Below are 23,105 nucleotides of genomic sequence, written 5' to 3'. Positions count from 1 at the left end.
ATTTGTTTATTTACTTTGACTCTGTTACATTTGGCCAGCTGCCTTGTTTTCAAAAAGGCAACTATCCAAATCTTTTTCCACTCATTCTCTGTGCAATCAGTGCCGTGTTTTTACAGGATATCCTTGAATTAGTTAAACCGTAAACAAACGCTTCTAACATTTGTAGTTGGCAACGTGATTAAAGGTCCTAATTAGAATAATTTATGCACTACAGTTCATTTGAGGATTTTTTTAGAGTCAGTGCGGGCCTGTTTTTGTAGACATGTCCTCAATTTCTGAAAATAAAATAATGACTAATATATATCGTCCAAGAAATCATTAATGTTAAATGAATTTTGCCTTTGATTCTAATGAAAGGTTCAGAATACACAATATTTTTGTTTTGTTTCAAATAAAGTGCAATAAATGGCCAAGGCAACTGGAAGTAAACTGTTTCCTGCCATAGCCAAAGAAGGAATAAATCACTCTAGAATACACTCACCGGCCACTTTATTAGGGACGGCTTACTATTTCTGGGTTGGACTCCCATTCACCTTTAGAACTGTCTTAATCCTTTGTGGTATAGATTCAGCAAGGTACTGGAAATATTCCTCAGAGATTTATTCCATATTGACATGATAGAATCACACAGTTGCTGCAGATTTGTCAGCTGCACATCCATGATGAAAATCTCCTGTTCCACCACATCCCAAAGGTGCTCTATTGGATTGAGATCTGCTGACTGTTTAGGCTATTTGAGTACAGGGAACTCATTGTCATGTTCAAGAATCCAGTCTGAGATTATTTGTGCTTTATATCGCTGGAAGTAGCCATCAGAAGATGGGTACACTGTGGTCATAAAGGGATGGACATGGTCAGCAGTCATACTCAGGTGGGCTGTGGCATTGACACAACGCTCAATTATTACTAATGAGCCATTACTAAGTGTGCCAAGAAAATATCCCCCACACCATTACACCACCACCTCCACCAGCCTCAACCATTGGTACAAGGCAAAATGGATCCATGCTTTCAGCAGAAATTGAGACTCCTCAGACCAGGCAACGTTTTTTCAATCTTCTATTGTCTAATTTTGGTGAGCCTGTGCGAATTATAGCCTTAGTTTCCTGTTCTTAGCTGACAGGAGTGGCACCTGGTGTGGTCTTCTGCCTCAAGGTTGGACATGTTGTGTGTTCAGAGATGCTCTTCTGCAGACCTCGGTTGTAACGAGGTTATTCGAGTTACTGTTGCCTTTCTATCAGCTCGAATCAGTCTGGCCATTCTCTGACCTCTGGCATCAACTAGGCAATTGCGCCCACAGAACTGCTGCTCTCTGGATATTTTCTCTATTTCAGACTATACTCTGTAAACCCTAGAGATGGTTGTGCATAAAAATCCCAGAAAATCAGCAGTTTCTGAAATACTCAGACCAGCCCGTCTGGCACCAACAACCATGCCACGTTCAAAGTCACTTAAATCACATTTCTTTCCCATTCTGATGCCCGGTTTTAAACTTCAGCAGATCGTCTTGACCATGTCTACATGCCTAAATGCATTGAGCTGCTGCCATGCGATTGGCTGGACAGGTGTGCCTAATAAAGTGGCCGGTGAGTGTAAAGCATTCAGTTCTTCACTCAAGATGCAGAAAATGCCATTTAACATCAAAAGAAGGGTTGCTTCTGGAATTATATGATAATTTAATTAAAACGGCACACCATAAAACACTGCACGCCAATGTTACCTAAATTATTTAGCATATTCTCCTGTAGTTGCAGCACAGCATAGAATATTTTGCCGTTGGCATTTCATCAGCTTCTTGCCTAAAGGCCCTAATGTGAGTTTTGACTCCTTAAAGCGATAGTTCACCTAAAACTGACAATTCTGCCATCATTTACTCACCCTCCATTCATTTCAAACCCTGTTTGAATTTCTTTTGTTGAACATGTTTTAAAAGGTTGTCAGCTTTTTGCTAAACATATTCTTTTGGGTCTGGAACGACTTGGCTGAGAAAATGGTGAGTAAATTCATTTTTGGGTGAACTACCCCTTTAAACCTTTCAAGAAAATTAATGAGAAACTTACAAGACTACAACCAGTCATCACTTGCCATCTTTAATGATATGCATGATGTCATTGCAATGCAGAGCTAGTGACTGACTCTCAGTAACAAGAGCTTAGAGAAACAATAGCTATGGACTCAGCATGTTGCACTGGGTTTCATGTTGACGGAAAAACAAAGAAAACCACACAATGGACATGTTGTTTCACCATTTTGAAAAGCTGTGTCTGAAAGATCCTAATAAGTCAGAATTATTAGCCTTCCTGAATTATTAGCTTCCCTGTACATTTTTCCCCTCAAATTTCTGTTTAACAGAGAGATTTTTTTCAACACATTTCTAAACATAATAATTTTATTAACTTATGTCTTTTATCTTTGCCATGATGACAGTACATCCTTTTTCACTAGATAATTCTCAACATAATAGTATTTAGCTTGAAAACTGATTGTGCTTATCTTGTTTTGTGTGCAGATGGAGAACGAGGAGCTTAAGCACATCCTGTGGACATCTGTGCTCTTCTACAGGTCTCCTGATGTGGAGACGACCGCCTGTGTCCTGCTGTCCAACAAAGCCATTTACTTCATCCTGGACGACAGCGCATCCTCGCTTACCAACCAATCAAGTGAGCAGATCTTTATTTAAGCCTTTGACGTGTCTGATCACACCGGTGTGATTGGTTCACATTGGTATGACAGATTTGGACCTGTTTCAGATTCAACTTTAATTGTTGGTGTCAGAGCAAAATCCCACCCTCAGATCTAAAGCCACTACTAAAAGGCTATATTATAAACAAATGGCAAACAGAATGGGATCAGTGCTCAGAAAATAAACAGAAATTCAACCAAAAACAGGAAGTAAATCTATTTTTTAACTCAAGACACGATGAGATTGTTTATAGAAGATGCTGATTTGGACACACAAGACTCACACATTTTTACATTTGTATCTTATTATTATTATTTATTTATGTATTTGACCTTGTGTATTATTTATTGCTGTTGGTGAATTAATTATTAGAATCTTATTATGACTATAGAAAAGTGGTATTTATAAAATGTGGTAAACTTGATCTGTTTTTTTTTTTTTTTGCCAAGACATAGCCAAAGAAGCTGAAATGGCATAAGCTTAAATTTCTCTCACTCTCTCTCTCTTGGTGTCATAGATTTGACTCATTTTTTCACTTTATTTGGTACATTTGACAGTGGAAATAGACATAAATGTGTACCTAATGCAGGCTTCCAGAACTTTTCAGCTTGCGACCCCAAAAAATAACAATTACATTGACTTGCGACCACCACTATCCTTGTAGGTGGTTATAAACATACAAACATTGCATACAACAGTGCACACACATCAATAGGAACTATGTAAACAAGCTTATTGACAACACAAAAAAGTGCTATATCATTTTTCATAGTTATTATCTATTGGTTTAATTTAATGTTAACCTCGCTTAATGAGAATGGTGAGCACAATGTTTACAACACAGGACTATTCTTAGTTTAATTTGGAGATGGTCCAACTATGGACTATGCTCAGTCATGGCTTTTATTTTTAATGTACTTTGGGAACCACTGCCATATTGGACCAGACCGTACCACTCAGTGCAGGCCCGGCCCTAACCAATTTGGCGCCCTAGGCAAGATTTCAGGTGGCGCCCTGTCACATCGCAGTAAATTCCACTGCTAGTGTAAAGTCATAAGAAACTAAACAGCTTTTTGATTGACTACTACAAGCTGGGAAAATGTCAGATAAATATGCCAATGCAATTAACATTATTGCTGAATAGATCTAACATTTACACATTAGCTTGAGGAAGGAGTGATGGGGTAGTTACATTACTATCACTATTTTCCAAAACATCTATGCCCTTTCATAACATTAGCTGACGTAAAACTAACAGATAGCACTATAGATATTTGTTGATTAGCAATGTTATGTAATATCTATCAACGTTGGGATGTTAAAATATGGGACAACAAATAGCTTCAAATGATAGAATACATAGCAAACATTAAAAATATTGACAATAAAATAAAAGGTTTGGCCTATTAAAATCAATGGCCTATACAGAAATTAAATAAAGCTATAAAATCTATTTAACTTTTAATTGTATTTGCATATTGATTAAAGTTACTGTAGTTATTTAGTGAAGAGCAGCAAATGAATCTCTCATTGTGTTTTGTTTGATAACAGAGGTGTTAATGTAGGAATGCACAGATCTATAATGAATGAATGAATGAAGCATTCGACTACTTTAGTAACTGTTGTGCTCATTTAAGAGAAAATTAGTTGTTTTTAAAATAAAACACGCAGGATAGAGCAAAAAAAAAAAGGAGCACTTTTCCGACAGTTCCTTACGGAGAGCTCCACTCCGTGCGAGCTTAGCTCTCCCGGCTAAACGGATATCCCAAGCAGTGCTCGACAGAGCAGTGCTCGTAATATCGAGCGAAAAAAAGAAAAAAGAAAAAGACAGCTGTGAAACATAACCAGCTTTGTCTTTTTGTAGATTTTTTTAGGGTAAGAGTTTTTTAAGTTATTGCCATCTATCACTGAATGTGTGTCAGAAATATTGAAAACAAAACCAACTGAACCGCGCTCATTTCTGACGCCCCCCCTGGATGTACAGCGCCCTTAGCATTTGCCTATACTGCCTATGCCACGGGCCGGTCCTGACTCAGTGGAATGACCATAAATGATGCACAATTGGTACTAAGGGGCTGAGCTCTTGATGCACAGCAGGATGGTTTCTTGTTGTTTACACTTAATTCTGAGCCCACAATCCGAATGTTGCAGCAGAAATTGAGAATCATCAGACCAGGAAACCTTTTTTTCCCAATTTACTATTGTCCATTTTTGAAGAGCTTGTCTGCAGATCCTGTATTTTTTAAGTCCGCTTTTTATCAGCATGAACCAATCTGGCCATTTTCCTCTAATATTTTCTCTCTTTCTGACCATTGTAAACCCAAGTGATAACTCTGAGTGAAAGTCCCAGAGGATCAGCAGGTTCTGCAAAGCTCATCTGACACATTATTTTCAGTCACTTTAAATCACTTATTTCCCCATACTGATGCTCTGTTTGCATGTCTGATAAACACTTGGATTTTTTTTTTGTAATTGGCTGATTAGATATTTGAATTACCAAGCAGTTGAACATGTAAACCTAATAAAGTGTCCGGTGAGTGTTTGCGTTTCATATTCTGTTGTGATCATCAGTCCCGAACGTTACCCTTGATTCATTAAATTGATTGATCTTGCAGTGATGTGGACCTGGCAACCGTCCCAGAACAAGGACACTGATTTCCTCGTCTCCTTCTGCTTCACCCTCAAACTGAAAGACCTGCAGAGTGTCAATGTGGGCTTGTTCGATCAGTTCTTCAGGGTCATGGGTGAGTTTGATGTGCCAATACCATTACTCAAAGTTTTTTTTTTTTTTAAACGCCAATGCTTGTGTTTGTATGCTGTATTTATCAAGCCAACACAGATTGTAACGATCTTTCAGCTAATAGAATATCAAGCACAAGCCATTAAACGTGTTTTCGCAAGTTTATTTGATCTGAAAGCAGTTTCAGAAATTAATTTGTGCACCAAAGAACTGCTAATGTTTTATTTCGTATCTCTGGAGAAAACGCCTTTGGTGAGAAAGTCACATTCTTTGCATTTTCTGGACTATATCTGATGAAAGTGGCATTTGTTTTGTTCGTTTTGCAACCAAACATGCAAGTGCAAACGGTGTAATGTCAGAAACACATTTTTAAACACTTTCTATCTATGTTGATGACACAAATGAATCCAAAACAGTGAAAATGGTTAAATAATCGAGATAAAGTAATTTGGTTTTCTTTTTTTCTTTAAAGGGCCTTCGGCTGATCACATCATTTCCTGTCTGACCCGTGATGGTTACAGCACGCATCGCTTTCTGCAGCAGCTAATGATGGTTTTATCACTTGTAGAGAAAGTTCCCTCTCCTGAACCTTCAGAGCAGGATTTCTACTCGCAGTTTGGGAATAAAAGCACAGGTCTGACTGATTAAGATCTTTATAAACCTATACTGTCATCCAAAGGCCATGTGCAGTAGCTAAATATTTGATCAAAATTAAGGCAAGGCCTAAAGTTAACAATTTCATTCAGGATTATTTTAATACCACGTTTCATGATACACATTTTAAAGCAGAAACACAGAAAGAACTTTACATTTACTTTATATTTTTATAGAGGTTATCAGAGGTTACTATGTAGGGGGAATAATTGAATTGAATTGAATTATTAAAAGATGATGCATGCCTGAGGTCGATTTTTGAGGTGTGGATTATTTTTTTAATAATTCAACAGACCAGAGTCAATTATTCTACTTCTAGTCAGTGTTGGGGAGGTTACTTTGGAAATGTAATAGATTACAGATTACAGATTTAAAATGTACTAAGTAGTGTACCTTTTCAATCAATTTATAAAAGAAAAGTAACTGATTACATCTGAGTATTTTTTTGATTACTTTTAAGTTTCTAATGGATATTTTTAACTAAATAATTTTCAAGCATTTATACCAAGCAGGTGTGACCTAGCACTCTGTTTACTGTTAGAATGACAAAATCTTTCATCACTTGAATTAAGATTATGTTAGTTAAATTTTAAAGTACAGGCACCACAAAACCAGTCCTTATAGGAAAAACATTGTTTACTGTTGTTACAAAATCAACATTTAGCATATTATATATATATATATATATTTACAACTCTTCATTAATAAATTACACTACATAATGTAATAACATTAGTATCTATCATGAACTAATAGTAATTACCATAGTACACTTTAGCTTTTACTACAGTAAACTATATATAGAGCTCCTCTCCCTCCGTCATCTCTCTATCAAAGAAATTTTTCCGTGAATTTCTCGAAATTTCAAAGCCTAATTAGTTGGAACGTCTCCGACCAGAGCGAGAGGTGGCAGTAACACACCAAAAAGTTTGTTGTCGACCACCGTCAAACATGAAGAAGAAGAAATCGTCATTCTCGCCCTCATATAGATTTACGTTTTATCGGCTAAACACTGGCCTCACAGCTCTGTGAATGTCGGTGCCGTCACTTTTTAATCTGCGTTAGCTTGTTTGGCCACTACTTGGTTAATAAAAATAGCTTTGCTACGGAAAAGCTATTTGATTTAGAAAGTAGCAACGCTGCCGCCACGCTACTGAGAAATGTAGTTAAGATAGTAGCGTCACTACTTGTAAAATTTCTATTTAGATGTAATGCCATTTGTAATTTTTAACATTTTCATAAGTAACTGTAATTTAATGACACATTTTTTTCTCAGTAAATGTAATGAATTACTGTTAATTTTATTTTGTAATAAAATTACGTAACGTTGTTACTTTTAACTAGTTACTCCCAGTGCTTAATTTGTAAATTGTGAGGTCCCGGCACAAATTGGGCCCTGGTTACTCCCCAACACTCCTTATAGTGTAGTTAAATGCCTAAAAACAGCGTTCAGATGTTGTATTTTAAGAAATATGTCAGGTTTTTTGTCCTCAAACTGCTCCGGTGTGTAGGACACATTTCTTAACATCTCTTCTAAATGCTTTTGATTTGCTTTTTGACATTTGTAAATGCTGTGAAATAACTGAAATCATTGAGCGCGGTGATATAGTGCTCCATTTCTTTAGCTGTGCATTTATATGTAAATATATCACTTAAAATGTTCATTAGCCAATCAGAATCAAGCATTCAACAGCCCCATAGTTTAAGTCAAACTATTGTCCAGATTGCAGATATGTACAGTTCTGAGATGAGAATAAAAAAAAACATAAAGGTTTTGAACCAATTAAGGTAAGATAAATAGTAAGTATTATTTGTTGTTGTTGTACTACCACTTTAAAGCAATGAATCATTTTAAGACCTCACCAAAATTCACACATCGCTCAGCCTTTTCCATAGTCTGACTGAATGTTTATCAAACACGTTTCCCCAAACATGTTCCTGTAGGCACACCGACAGTACATATTTTGGTTGTCTCCCTTATCTGACCCATTAACTTCAGGTTTTGGAGTTCCTTTTAATGTTCTGCTGAGCTGATCACAGGTGTGTTTGATTAGGAAGAGGTTGAAAATGTGTACTGTTGGTGTGCAGGGTTGGGAAACGCTGCTTTATCAAACACTTTTTGATGTTATACCTGATTTTCTCTTCAATTTATCTCAGGCAAAATGGAGAACTACGAACTGGTCCATTCCAGCAAGGTGAAGTTTGTATATCCAAGCGAGGAAGAAATCGGAGACCTCACCTTCATCGTGGCGGAGAGAAAGACTCCACAAGCGCTAACCTCTTTCAACATCCTTTTATATGTACTCGTTTTCCAAGTCCATGTCGTTCCGGGACCGAACAAGACCGTGTTGCAACCCAAAACTCTCATACTCACCAGCACGGACGTCTTCCTTCTGGACGAAGACCATATTAGCTACCCGCTTCCTGAATTCGCAAAAGAGCCGCCACAGAGAGAAAAGTACCGGCTAACAGATGCACGCCGCATACGCGATCTTGACCGAGTGCTAATGGGCTACCAGACTTACCCTCAAGCCCTCACACTGGTTTTTGATGACGTTCCAGGACCGGATCTGTTGTGTCATCTTACTATGGATCATTTTGCGGACGCTGATGGTAAAAGCGAAAGGACGCAGGGGATTGGAGGAGCTGAGGGCGAAGTACAATGGTGTATTTTTGTACCCGGAGCGGACAGTAGAGAACGGCTAATATCGCTTCTGGCTCGCCAATGGGAGGCGCTGTGCAGCCGAGAGCTACCAGTTGAGCTAACAGGCTAACATATGAAAAACATTGAAGATTTGATGAGTATTCACCTACTTTTTTTAGTTTTTGTTTCGTTTTCACACAATGCATCCTGGGAAGCTGTATTGTAGAGTCCACACGAGTGTAATATTTTTGTCTCAGGCTTCAAACTTATTGCTGATTTTCCCACATATTTATCTGCTGCTGTGTACAATCGGCTTTGTATCATGAAATGTGAAACGTCTGTTATAAACTTACGTGCTACAGTGTTATTTTACTTTTTTTTTTGTTGCACATTTGTTGTTCCATGGCAACAAAATGACTTTCAGGTCGACGGCTTTTAATGAAAGGTAAAATATATATGTTTATGTATAGTCTTGTTTTTATGTACATGCAGTTTTAAAGTGTTATTCCTATTTTAGATAGTATTTCTGAGACGAATCCGTGGATTTGTTTGTACAGGTATTGAAACGGACGAGCACCAAGCACATGTTTACAGAGCGCTTACAGCTTCACGAGATTACTCACCATGGGAATTTGCGACTTATCCTGCACTTTCAACTTTTTTTTTTTTTAATAAATGTGAGTAAATGTATTGATTTCTTTCTGATTTAATGCCCACATATTTAGTTTGTTTCACAAAATGGAACAAAGCAAAACTAAAGGCAAATGTGTATGTTGAGGCTGTGAAACTTCTGTCACATTTCATAAAAGATATTTTTTGTTCATGAGTTTACATGATAAAACCTGTCAATAAGCAAAACAAGACTTTTCAAGGACAAAGCCAGATTGGCACAACCCAAAACTCTTATATTGGTTACTTGCTAAAACAACATCTACCTGTTAAAATCATTTTTGCTATGATTGAAACAAGACTAACTAAACTGTAATTTTGTGTAACAGTAGTTTGTATGTCAGGAGCAGAATTTACAAAACATCTTATGGCTAAAAGTGTCTTGCAACCTGCTAATATAATAGAAAATCTTAAATTTATATGATTTATTTTATACTTATTTAAATAATATAATTATACTTTATATATATATATATATATATATATATATATATATATATATATTTATAGATTTATATATATATATATATATATATATTTATAGATTTATATATATATATATATATATATATATATATATATATATATATAAATGTGTGTGTGTGTGTGTGTGTGTGTATGTATATTTATTTTGCTATTATTATTTTTTAAATCTTTATTTGGCAAAAAAATAAACATCACGCTCCACAGTTTCCATGAATAAATTTGATAGAGACTTCTTCCCTACCTATCAGCCAATCTTTGTCAGCCAATCTCTATATTTATAAATTTATATATATATATATATATATATATATATATATATATATATATATATATATATATATATATATATATATTTTTTTTTTTTAATAAATATATATATATATATATATATATATATATATATATTTATATATATATATATATATATATATATATATATATTTATATATATATATATATATATATATAAATGTGTGTGTGTGTGTGTGTATGTATATTTATTTTGCTATTATTATTTTTTAAATCTTTATTTGGCAAAAAAATATACATCACGCTCCACAGTTTCCATGAATAAATTTGATAGAGACTTCTTCCCTACCTATCAGCCAATCACTGGGTGCATAGATATTAAGCCGCAGTCACATGAAATTCTGAGCATGCATTATTCTGTCGTGCGGCGCTACGAAAAGGGGCGGGATTAAACAAGCTTATTACACATTTTTAAAAGTGAACGATTGCTCCATGTTTTAAATTTCTGTCCAGAGGTGTCATGTTTTGGTCTTCGATTGGGCTCACGCAGTCAAGTGATGCGATTTCGCAGGTCAAAGTTCACCAAGCTTGAACATTGCACCACAGCAACCTGCGAAACTTGACGCATGACCCCGCGATTCCGGTCTGACGCATTTGCGTGCGTATGAATGGAAGTCTATGGGAGGTAAAGCCCAGTGTGTCCGCAGCTTCAGGCTTCTCTCTGTTCTTTAGTAAAAGTTTACGTTATCAGCTTTGGGAACAAGTTTTAAGAGAAAACCCACTGCAAAATTAGTTGCTAAAAGGGGTTAGTTGCTAATAAGTTAACAAGTAAGTTTACTTTTAAAGTCAACTAATTGCTTTTAAATCAACAAGCTCGCTTTTGGTCAACTACTGCTTAAAAATAATGGGTTTACTCACTTTTTGTAAGTAAAGTAAACAAATTGCTTTAAAGCAATGAGTTTACATACTTTTTAAAATGTGTTTATTAAGTAATTTCAACTATTTGCTTAAAGTAATTGGTTCACAAAAAAAAAAAAAAAGTCACACTGCATGGAAGCTCATTTTCCAAAACCCATAATACGGGCTCTTTAAAAAGCAAAGGGTTTACTCCAGGGGTGTCCAAACTTTTTGGGCCGAGGGCCAGATGCAAAAAAACAAACGTTGTCGCGGGCCAAATTTTACATACATCACACAGACACGCATATATATATATATATATATATATATATATATATATATATATATATATATATATATATATATATAAATACAGTTGAAGTCAGAATTGTTAGCCCCCCTAAATTATTAGCCCCCATTTATTTTTTCCCCAATTTCTGTTTAACGGAGAAAAGATTTTTTTCCGCACATTTCTAAACATATTAGTTTTAGTAACTCGTTTCTAATAACTGATTTATTTTATCTTTGCCATGATGACAGTAAATAATATTTGACTAGATATTTTTAAGACACTTCTATACAGCTTATAGTGACATTTAAAGACTTAACTAGGTTAATCAAGTTAACTAGTCAAGTTAAGTTAATTAGGCAAGTTATTTTATAACAATGGTTTGTTCTGAAGACTTAAGGGGCTAATAATTTTGACCTTAAAATGGTTCATAAAAAAATTTAAACCGTTTTTTATTCTAGTTGAAATAAAACAAAAGTCTTTCTCCAAAAGAAAAAATATTATCAGACATACTGTAAAAATGTCCTTGCTCTTTTAAACATAATTTGGGAAATAGACAGATAGATAGATATATAGATATATCATAACAAGAACTGCTGCTTAATTGAATGCATGTAATAGCGACACCCGGTGGTTATTTATTGAATTACGTTCATTTTTGTATAGCGGGCCAGATTCTATTGATATTTATAAAAAGCCTCGCGGGCCGCCACAAAACTGATTGCGGGCCGCAGATGGCCCGCGGGCCGTAGTTTGGACACGCCTGGTTTACTCGGTTTTTGTTAACTGATCGCTTTAAACAAGTTTTCTCACTTTTTAAAGTGAAGTCAATGAATCACTTAAAGAAAGCATTGGGTTTACTAACCTTTTAAAAGTAAAGTCAAGTAGTTGCTTTAAAAATGAATGTCTTTAAAAGCAATGAGTTAAATTTTATTGTTAAGTCAACTAATTGCTTTTAACAGGGTAGCTAAAACCTTACTGATTTTTGGAAAACGTTAAGTACTATATACTGTTTTGTGTATACAGCCCTGATCTAGTAGAGGGATTATTAATCCAACACTGTAAAAATATACGATCAACTAGCCCTGCCAGCATATGTTTTAGGTCATTATAACATTAATCTAAGTTAATCATGTTCTAACTTAATTTTATAAGTTATGCAAGCTGTTTTAAGTCAGTTTAACATAATATAAGTTCAATGGACTCATACGGACAATTTGATTCAGCTTAAAAATTTAAGGCAACCAGGATTTTTTTTAAATCTATAACACACTCTCAAGTTTTTAACCATTTAAAACACTTGATCTCTCATATATTCTAATAAGTATTGGTCAGAATAAGCACGTTTCATTTATTAAAAAGTATATATTGGAACATTATTTAACTCAATGTGACATTTTACTGACATTTAACATGTTTTTTATCTCTATATAAACTAATTTTTGTATATTAAATTTTTAATGTTTTTTTTTTTTTTTGCAAAGAACAGGATGTTTTGTCTTTGACCTACATAGATGACAAACGAAAGCTTGACAAACCGAAAAAAATAACCTCTTCTCCTGTCTCCAGTCCGTGTTGTTCCCTCGAAGACTGAGAGTCAGCAATATTAGATCCTGCTTTGAGGAAGGGGCCTGTTGCTGAAACATTGACGGCCCGATTGAACGCTTAGCAGAGCGCTAGCAAACACGCACACGAGGTCATGCGGAGGAAGAAAAAAACCCCCACTATGGTACAGGGAAACTGACGAAGCTCATATTTTTCAACGCTGTACTTTATACTTTGCTGTTACACAAGTGGAAAAGGGCAGGAAACATTTGCTATTTAATCCACATGTCCGTCACTGGGCATTGTCGGTCTGACCGTGTCACTTCCTGTTATTTTTTGCTAGGCAAACTTTGGCCGGGGTGAAGGTCATGCTGGACACCCTGTGTAGTTTATTATAGTGAAGTTCTGGATGTTCAGATATTAAACATGGGCTGCTGTCTTTGTAGCTTGTGCTTTGATGTGTTCAATAAGGCTGTGACTTCAATAACACCGTGATTGTTTCTGTGCTGTATGTTTGTTGGGTGTTTTTAACCATATTGCTGCTGGGTGGTTGCTAGGTGTTCTGCATTTTTAAATGTAGCTGTTGCTACGGTGTTTTGAATGATTTTTAGCATGTTACCAGGGTTTAGCCCTGTTTGTTGGTGGTTGCCAGGTAACTGGTTTAGGGTTGCTAAGGTATTATGTGCTTTATGTTTGCCAAGGTGTTTTGTGCCTGGGTACATAGTTGCTAAGTCTTTCTAGTTGGTTGCCAGGGGGGTTGAATGGTTTTTATCATGTTGTTGGGCTTTAGCACTTTTGGTTGGTGGTTGTCAGGGCACTGATTTATGGTTGCCATGGTGTTCTGTGCTTATGGTAGCCAATGTTTTCTGTGCTTAGGTATATAGTTGCTAAGGCTTTCTAGTTGGTTGCCGGGGAGGTTTGAATAGTTTTTAGCACATTGTTGGGGTTTAGCACTTTTGGTTGATGGTTGCCAGGGCACTGGTTTATGGTTGCCAAGGTATTATGTGCTTTATGGTTACCCAGATGTTCTGTGCTTGGGTATAGAGTTGCTATGGCTTTCTTGTTGGTTGCCAGAGGATTTTAATTTAAGTACATTGGTGGGGTTTAGCACTTCTGGTTGGTGGTTGCAAGGGCACTGGTTTATGGTTGCTAAGGAATTCTGTGCTTTATGGTTGCCAAGGTGTTCTGTGCTTGGGTTTATAGTTGCTTTTGGCTTCCTAGTTGGTTGCCAGGGGGTTTAATTTTTTTCAGCATGTTGTTGGGTTTAGCACTTTATGGGTGGTTTTCAGGGCAGTGATTTGTGGTTGCTAAGGTGTTCCTTGATTTGGTATGTAGTTGCTAACATTTTCTGGATAGCTGCCAGAGTGTTTTGAATGGATTTTAGCACGTCACATTGTTGAGTGGTTGCTACATCAGTGCCTTATGGTTGATGAATTGTTGGGTATATAGTTGCTAAGGTATTCTAGTTGATTACCAGGGCACTGGTTTATGGTTGCTGAGGTTTTTCTGTGCTTTATGGTTGCCAAGGTGTTACAGATAGTTATAGTTAGATATAGTTGCTAAGGCTTTCTAGTTGGTTGTTAGGGGGGGGGGGGGGTTTGAATACTTTTTTTTGGATGTTGTTGGGGTTTAGCACATTTGGTGGATGGTTGCCAGGGCATTGATTTATAATTGCTAAGATATTCTGTGGTTATGGTTGCTAGGGTGTTCTGTGGTTTTGGTATGTAGTTGCTATAATGTCCTGGTTAATTTACATAGTGTTTTGGATGTTTTTAGCATTTAGCACGGGTTTTGCACATTTGGTGGGAGGTTGCCAGGGCACTGGTTTATGGTTGCCAAGGTGTCTGTCCTTTATAGTTGCCATTGCTTTCTGTGGTTATGTGTTGTTGCTAAGAATTTCTGGTTAGTTAGCAGGGTGTTCATAAAATTTTTAGCACATTGCTGGGTTCTGTTGTTGGGTGGTTGCTACAGCAGTGCTTTATGGTTGCCTAATTGTTGGGTATAATAGTTGCTAAGGCTTTCTAGTTGGTTGTCAGGGGGGTTTTGACTGATTGTTCCCTGCTAAAAAAAATAGAGCTTAAACTTGCCTAGACTGGTTGGCAGGTTTTAGCTGGTCGACCAGCCTGGTTTTAGTTTGGCCATTCCAGACTGATTTTCAGCCATTTCCAGCCTGGCCTGGGCTGGGAGATGTCCAGCTAAAATCAGCTTGACCAGCCTAACCAGGCTGGAATTCCAGCCAAAACCAGCTATATCCAGCTTAAACCAGGCTTGTTTTAGCTGGTCACTAGTTCTTTAGACCAGCTAGGAGGAGGCTGAAAATGACTGGAAACCCCTTTAAAACCAAGCTGGTCGACCAGCTAAAACCAGCCAACCAGCTTAGGCTGGTTAAAGCATTTTTTTTTTTCAGCGGCAGGTGGTTGCCAGGGCACTGATAACTTAGATATTCTGTGATTTATGGTTGCAAGGTGTTGCGTGGTTGGGTATGTAGTTGCTAAGATTTTCTGCTAAGGTTTAATGAATGGTGTTTAGAACATCGCCAGGCTTTATAGTTGGTAACGCTTTACAGGTGGTTGTCAGGGTGTTGCTAAGTATTTTCCAGGCTGTTCTGAGTGGCATTTCGGTTCTGTTGGTGAGTGGTCTGATGTTTCATGCTTTGCTCTGTAGTTGGTTATAAATAGTATGTGGTTTTTAGGATGTTTCTAAGGAGTATTCAGATATTTTAACACATTGCTGGGGTTCTTTTTTCTTTAATGTATCGCTGTGTGCTTGCTAAGAATTTCCGTCATTTTACTGCAATATTAAGACGTTGAAGTTTTTTCGGTGGTTGCCAAGGAGTTCTGTCAGTGGTTTCTGTCATTGTTGTGTGTGCGCGCTAAGGTGTTGCTATGCAGTTGCTAAGGAGTTCTTTGTTTTTGGGTATTCTTACAATTGTAGTGCATTGTTATCCATTTTCTAGGTTGTTCTGGGTGATTGCATACCAACAAAGAGCTCAATCTCTAGTTTTAATATCATGATCTATTGAGTCGAGAATGTTTTTTAATAAAATGCCTTTAAAAAACTTTAAGATTGAGCAAGAATGCCTGATTATTACATAGAATGTAGGGGAAATCAGTGAACAAAAACAGCCATAAAATAATGACCGTTTTATTCCTGACACATCAGAATTTTGTTTTCTTTTCATAGTGAACTTTTTTTCTGTCAGTAGTATCACTATTCAGCAGACAGACACAATAGCAGGAACTCTCCGAGTCTCAAACTGATGACACTGCAGAGCTGTGGGATGAACACTGCCTCTTTTTTTTACTATATTCAGTGTCTAATTTCCCAGTTTCAGTCTTGAACTGTCTAATAAAATGAAGCTCTTTAGTTCTTTTTCACTAAGTCCACTTTAATAAGTCTTAAAAGAAACTCTTTGATCGTTCAAGTCTCATTTTTTTCCTGAAATTGCATACCACTCTGCAACAGCTCCAAGGTCAGAGGTTGGATTCCCACAGAAAAAAATGCCAACTGATAACATATTTTAGATAAACATGCTGGTAAGTGCCTAAATGCCACTGTTTAGCATTTAGGTGCATAAATGTCACAGTAAATCTCACTTTTAGTAACAAGCCGACCTTAACTCTAACTTTAACCCTAGCACGGCTGGCTCCTAATATTCATACGTGAAAAAAAAGTACAAATTCTCAATGTACCATCTTCAAATTCTGCTGAACCCTGCAATCTGGTCAGCTGACGAGCGTGGACTTCCCAAACCATCATGAAGCCGACGCAGTGGAGGAAATCCGGTGATTTTCCTGTCAGGAAAAGATGTTTTTCTCACCCTCTCTCCAGCTTGAAGCCAGTCTGTGGTGGTTGACACCTCTCTCATTGCTCAACATGCAAAGCTCTGAAAGCACATGAGCGAGAAGATCAGAAGAGAGTTTTTTTTAGTGTGGAGATGTTTGGAAGCGAAACGTCCAGTTGTGTGCAGTGACTGCAGATTGTGTCTCAGGAAACGCTCTTCTGTTTGTTGTTACATGTTTATCTGACTAATTCTCTGGCTTTGAGGGAGTAGACATGTCTTATCTTCTCGTTTTGGGACTTACAGTACTGTGGACTGCACAGATTCAAGTAAGTCGCATGAACAGTGGTTGTTTATGTCATTAAGTAACTGAAATGATTTGTTCATTTATTTCCACTTGTTTAAATTAATCCAGTCAGATTCATTAAACAACCAAATATGCACCTTTTTTTATAATACTCTGGTATTTTTGATTTTGGAGCATGGTATTGCCATTTATTACGGTTTTTACATTATACTTGTGTAATTCTGTAATTTCCATGGTACATATTGAAATATCATGTAAATACCATGCAAACGGTGGCAAAACAATTGTATATTGCTTATATCAAAATATATTACCATGGTACTTTGATTTATTATGGTTGTATGCAGGGCTTGACATTAACTTTTTTGACCACCAGCCACTGTGGCTAGTAGTTTTCTAACATTACAAGCCACTCACCGTTTTCACTAGCCACATTTTTATTGTTGGGAAAATATACTTTATACACATGAAAATGACTTTGACATGCTAAAATTATTTGATTTAGAGTTTGCGTTATCTTTACACGCCTCCTCATTCATTTCACTTTTTGTGTGTCGTGTATGAGCTTGCTCAATAATCATGAGCAAATGGGTCAGGCTTTCATATATAACAATTAGTTTTCATAATTTTCAGAGCGAAAAATGGAAGGATTTACCCAATTTATCTCTGATCACACCATAAATAAACAGTTAATTATTTCTTAACCACAAATTTTAAATGTGTGAAAACATGCAAAATATAGCTGAATACTATACTTTTTATTTAACACATATGCACAGTCATATGCCCTGGCTAAAGGTCCCAGATCACCAGTTAACTACACATAAATGGGGAGTTATTCTCCCCTTAAAGCAATGCTATTGTTAAAAAAAGAGATAATTTAACCATATTAATGCAAAAGAAAGCAGGTAAAAAACATACTGTGTGATAATGAAAGGATGATCACACACGCATGATTAATGATAGGCCCATAAATTATCTTCTCAAAGAATGGTTAAACCGAAAGCAACTGGCGCTGCTTACAATAAGTCAACTCTTCACAAAAGGAAACGGGAGCGCTCACACGTTATAAACAGTGTCGCGCATCCCCTCAGCTGTTAGCGCGAGTGATTGTTCTCTCATTCTTAATTGTTGTCAGTCGTGTTGCTTCTCGATTGCCTGTGCATGCATATTGGACCATCCTTATTGTCGAACCCTGCTTTTAAGAATTATTATCTGGGAAAATTATTTTCAACCAGCCAAAGTGGCTAGTAGGAGTGTCTGTCTTACCCGCCACCGCCGAAATCTACCCGCATTTGGCGGGTGTTAATGTAAAGCCCTGGTTGAATTTAATTTTTTTTCTCCCTGATGATAGGTTGAGTTACTCTTGCTTTTAGAACATGAATTGATTCCAGTACTATGTAAATGCTATCCGAATACGCCTTTGTATTTTCATTGCTGCGACGCAGTGGCGCAGTAGGTAGTGCTGTCGCCTCCAAGGAAGAAGGTCGCTGGTTCGAGCCTCAGCTCAGTTGGTGTTTCTGTGTGGAGTTTGCATGTTCTCCCTGCGTTTACGTGGGTTTCCTCCGGGTGCTCCGGTTTCCCCCCACAGTCCAAAGACATGTGGTACAGGCGAATTGGGTAGGCTAAATTGTCCGTAGTGTGTGTTGTGTGTGAATGTGTGTGTGGATGTTTCCCAAAGATTGGTTGCGGCTGGAAGGGCATCCTCTGCGTAAAAACTTGCTGGATAAGCTGGCGGTTCATTCCGCTGTGGCAACCCCTGATTAATAAAGGGACTAAGCCGACAAGAAAATGAATGAATGAATTAAAGAATGAATTTCCGTTGCTTTACAATATTAGTCCCAGCATTTTTCCATTGGATGAATACCATGGTACAGTATTATCAATGTGCCATATAAACTTTTCAGTTTTATTATTATTATCTGTCTACTTGAACCAGCACACCTTTTTAGAGATGGTATAATTTTTAATTCATACTATCATTTTGGACTATGGTAACACTTTTTGAAATACTATATTAACGGCTGCAAAAAGTGGCAATATCATGGTACTCTGCTAATATCAGATAATAATACTATGATTTATTTCATGGTTACTGTATTGACTGTCATAGGCAGTGGCTGTAAAGCTATCTGCATCATGGTATTACCAATTATAATGATATATCCTGGCATTCCTATGTATATGCATGGTTCTGCCATAGTGCATAGCCAAAACAAACCTTTGTAAATGTATTATAAAATTGATTATAATTCATGATACTGTTTTGCATATGTACTAATGTAATGCAATGTAAATGTTTGCAAAAATGAGCAGTTCCATGGTATGTCTCTTACCTCAGATAGTAATTGGTTTATACTATGGGTATACCAAAGCTTTTTAGGGACATGTCCAAAATAAACATAATACCATACTTTTTTAACTACTCATGGTACTTCTACGGTATTTTCCAAAACCTTAGGTTTTCATGTACACATTATCATAGCTTATTTGATCATGTACCATGATAATACCATAGAATTTTTAATCCTATTAAGTACTATTGGCCTACAGCAGGGTCCTGGAGAGCCGGCGTCCTGCAGATTTTAGCTTCAACTTGCTTCAACACACCTGCAAGGATGTTTCTAGATTGGCTAGTAAGAGCTTGATTAGCTAGCCCAGGTGTGTCTGATTGGGGTTGGAACTAAACTTGGCAGGACATCAGCCCTGCTTGACCGAGTCTGGACATGCCTGGCCTACAGTATACATATGAAATATCTTTTGTAGCTAAAGGGAAAGTGCACTCAAAATTGAAAATTCTGTTACTGTTAACTCACTGTCAACTTGTAATGAACCTATTTGAACTTTGTTTTACGGATGAACACAAAAGAAGATATTTTGAAGAATGTTGGAAACTGTTGGCAACTATAGGTTTCTGACACCCTTCTTTTGTTTATTAGACACATTGTTTTATAACGTTAAGGAGTGAGGCAACAGCGATAGAATTTTCATTTTTAAAAATGAAACTGTCCCTTTAAACCACAGTAAGCACACACTCAACTACAGTTGATTTTTTGAAGAGTTGTTTAACATGTGGTAGTTTGTGTTAAAACCTTAGATTCACTTGTACAGATGAAGTCAAAATTATTAGCCCTCCAAAATTATTAGCCCACCATTATTTTCCCCCTTAATTTCAGTTTAACAGCACATTTCTAAGCATAATAGTTTTAATAACTCATTTCTAATAACTGATTTATTTTATCTTTGACAAGATGACAGTACTTATTATTTTACTAGATATTGTTTAAGATACTAGTAGTATTGTAGTATTAAAGTATTAGATATGTAGTATTAAAGAGCAATTTAAAGGCTTAATAAGGTAAATTAGGCAAGTTAGGGTAATTAGACAAATCACTGTATAACAATGTTTTTTTTTTTTTCTGTAGACAATCTGAAAAAATTAATATTGCTTAAGGGGGCTAATAATATTGACCTTAAAATGTTTGTTTTTTTAATTGAAAACTGCTTTTATTATAGCCGAAATGACACAAAAGTCTTTCTCTAGAAGAAAAAATATAATCAGACATGGCGTGAAAAACACCTTGCTCTGTCAAACATCATTTGGAAATATTTGAAAAAGAAATTCACAGGAGGGCTAATAAATTTGAATTACACTGTATACTGCTAAGTTTTACTCCATTAATGTGTCAAAGTACATGATTTGTGCAAAGTACTCATCTGATATGCTTGTTCTTGACACATTTGGATTATTTATCATTCCAGGCCGTTGTTAATCGCTGCGATACACCAGTTATGGTTCTTCACAGAACATCCTGCACATCCTGTGCTGCTGCCTCTGCCATCGTCTGCCCACGCGGCTCAAAAAAGGTCACCAAGACTCCTGATTCCTGCAGGTGTGTATTCAATAAGGTTTTGCTTTGTTCATTTTGTGTATTGAATGCTTGATTCTGATTGACTGATGAATATTCTAAAGGTGCACGGTTATTTTTATATAAATGCACAGCTAAAGTAGTTCCAGTCAGGCTTTGAGTTCCATATCACTGCGCTGAATGACTTCAGTCATTTCACAGTGAACAAATATCAAAAATGTCATTTAAACACGACAAAATGGCTTTGGATGAAATGTGAAAGAAATGAGTCCCACAAACAGGAGCAATTCGAGAACAAAAAAATGTACAAATGTCTTGAACTAGAACTTCTGAGTTTAGGTGAGTTAACCGTATTATAAAACAAATAATACTGATTGGCTGATGAACATTCTAAAAGTGTGCAGTTAATTATACACTACCTGACGAGTGTTGTTGACGATCACCATTGTAAGAGCAACAAATAATAACTTGACTTCTAATTGATCATAAAGGACGGTTTTTCAGATGAATCATCTGTTGAACTGCATCCCACTCATCACAAATACTGCAGAAAACCTATTAAAACCAGCATGACCCAAAATTCTCGCAGAAATAAGTCAAGTTTGGTGAAGGAAAAATCATGGTTTGGGGTTACATTTAGTATGGGGGAGTGCGAGAGATCTGCAGAGTGGATAGCAACATCAACAGCCTGAGGTATCAAGACATTTGTGCTAGAGCCCTAGCCCGGCCCTGGCCCGAGATGCCCAGGCTGTAGCCCTGCCCTTGTCCAAGAGTTTATCAAAATTTCAAGCCCGACCCAAAGCCTGTCTTTTTTCCACTAAACAACTTATACTGTTATTAATCCATTAAAATAAACCAGATTTGTATTTAATAGAAATTTGATTTGATTTTTTCGTTTCGTTTTTTTATCAGAATGATTTAGAGAAATGTTGGAGTTTTGTCGTTGTTGTTGTTGTTTTAAATGGAAGTTATATTTTTTTTAAGTGACACTGATATCCAAGCAGTTTGTGGTCAACACTGAGTTTACTCAATTTACACGTTGTGCATTGTGCATAACCAGTTGGCTGATCATTTATAGTTGCCACTATTTGAAAAGTTGACCAGAAGTTTGCCTTTCCTCTAGTGGTTTTCAGTTTTAGGTTCGCCATTGGCAATTTCTCTCTTTATGTTTTCCATTGTACATGGCTTGAGAACTCTATGCCCAAGGCATCACTGGCACTTTCGCATGCTTTAGATCTCATTAAACTTTAAAACAAATTTCTAACACAGGCCCGGAGCTCGATATGAGTGCTAGCTATGATGTGAAAATTGGCCCAAAGCCCGGCCCCATGGGCATAAAAAAGTCGGTCCCGACAGGCTCAGGCTTAAATGCAGGGCTCTAATTTGTGCTCCCCATTACATTACAAATCACAGGAGAAGGCAAATTCTTCAGCAGGTTAGTGCTCCTTCTCATACTTCAGCCTCAACATCAAAATTCCTGAAAGCATAGAAGGTCAAAGTGCTCCAGGATTGGCCAACCAATCACCAGACATGAACATTATTGAGCATGTCTGGGGTAAGATGAAGGAGGAGGCATTGAAGATGAATCCAAAGAATCATGATGAACTCTGGAAGTCCTGCAAGAAAGCTTTCTTTGCCATTCCAGATGACCTTATTAAAATGTGGATGAAATACTAAAGAAACTAGTTTTACACGCAGGAGCAGTTCGAGAACAAAAATCTGACAAATGTCTTAAAATACAACATCTGAACTAAGACTTTGGGTGCTGTAACCATATTTGAAACCAAATATTCTGTATCTAATGTGTACTATCGTGTTTCAGATATGTGGTAGAAATTGGCGGTCGCCAGGTAGAGCTGTCTGGTTGTTCTCATACCTGTCAGCAGGTCACGACAGTCCAGCAGTGCTGTCCAGGCTTCTGGGGGCCGCTGTGCTTGCGTGAGTTACTGTTTGTACACCTAAAAATAGATATTGTGGTATAAATGAACCAATACGTTACGGGTTCAAATGTACGTTAGGTTTGCTTTGTGTGTTTCGCCAGCTTGCCCAAGTTGGTCAGGAAAGATATGCAATGGCTTTGGTACATGCGAGTCTGGACTATCAGGAAATGGCACCTGTGTTTGCGAGGTAATTCATGTTCTTTTACCTCAACATTAATGTAAACTCTATTTGAAGTAGATTTTGAAGACATTTATTTATATTTTATTTCTAAAAAATATCTATCTATCTATCTATCTATCTATCTATCTATCTATCTATCTATCTATCTATCTATCTATCTATCTATCTATC

At 36.7% G+C, this 23,105-nt stretch overlaps 2 protein-coding genes and 1 long non-coding RNA gene across 15 annotated transcripts in view; 2 read left to right on the top strand and 1 right to left on the bottom strand.

Annotated features, from left to right (window-relative positions):
• Positions 1 to 9,411, top strand: part of nisch (nischarin) — a 38,691-nt gene extending 29,280 nt beyond the window's left edge. For 4 of the 8 annotated variants that reach the window (XR_012397770.1, XR_659529.5, XR_012397769.1 and 1 more), the window contains 5 exons: positions 2,510 to 2,660; positions 5,299 to 5,427; positions 5,896 to 6,057; positions 8,235 to 9,166; positions 9,279 to 9,411. Coding sequence is in view for 2 of the 8 variants with exons in the window: in XM_002666230.8 (XP_002666276.2) it covers positions 2,510 to 2,660; positions 5,299 to 5,427; positions 5,896 to 6,057; positions 8,235 to 8,851 (1,059 nt within the window). In the remaining 6 variants the exon portion in view is untranslated. Of the gene's footprint in view, positions 1 to 2,509; positions 2,661 to 5,298; positions 5,428 to 5,895; positions 6,058 to 8,234 lie in introns of all 8 variants that reach the window. The other 4 variants (XR_011008187.2, XR_012397768.1, XM_002666230.8 and 1 more) reach the window with 1 other exon arrangement.
• The window catches only part of LOC108181206 (uncharacterized), a 78,916-nt gene that overhangs the window by 8,841 nt on the left and 46,970 nt on the right, over positions 1 to 23,105 (bottom strand). For 2 of the 6 annotated variants that reach the window (XR_001797272.4, XR_011008188.2), the window contains exons 3-4: positions 22,690 to 22,771; positions 16,549 to 16,742 (exon numbers count right to left, since the gene is read on the bottom strand). This is a non-coding gene — a long non-coding RNA (uncharacterized lncRNA). Of the gene's footprint in view, positions 1 to 16,548; positions 20,832 to 22,689; positions 22,772 to 23,105 lie in introns of all 6 variants that reach the window. The other 4 variants (XR_012397772.1, XR_012397771.1, XR_012397773.1 and 1 more) reach the window with 2 other exon arrangements.
• stab1 (stabilin 1) overlaps positions 16,633 to 23,105 on the top strand; it is a 72,176-nt gene continuing 65,703 nt past the window's right edge. Inside the window, exons 1-4 of the mRNA NM_001195614.2 lie at positions 16,633 to 16,966; positions 20,707 to 20,837; positions 22,636 to 22,751; positions 22,855 to 22,940. Coding sequence (NP_001182543.1) covers positions 16,913 to 16,966; positions 20,707 to 20,837; positions 22,636 to 22,751; positions 22,855 to 22,940 — 387 coding nt within the window. The 5' untranslated portion in view covers positions 16,633 to 16,912. The remainder of the gene's footprint in view (positions 16,967 to 20,706; positions 20,838 to 22,635; positions 22,752 to 22,854; positions 22,941 to 23,105) is intronic.

This window comes from Danio rerio, chromosome 22 (assembly GCF_049306965.1).
Source record: "Danio rerio strain Tuebingen ecotype United States chromosome 22, GRCz12tu, whole genome shotgun sequence".
NCBI lineage: Eukaryota > Metazoa > Chordata > Actinopteri > Cypriniformes > Danionidae > Danio > Danio rerio.
The sequence above is the reverse complement of the archived record's forward strand: the minus strand, read 5'-3'. Positions and strand labels throughout refer to the sequence as shown.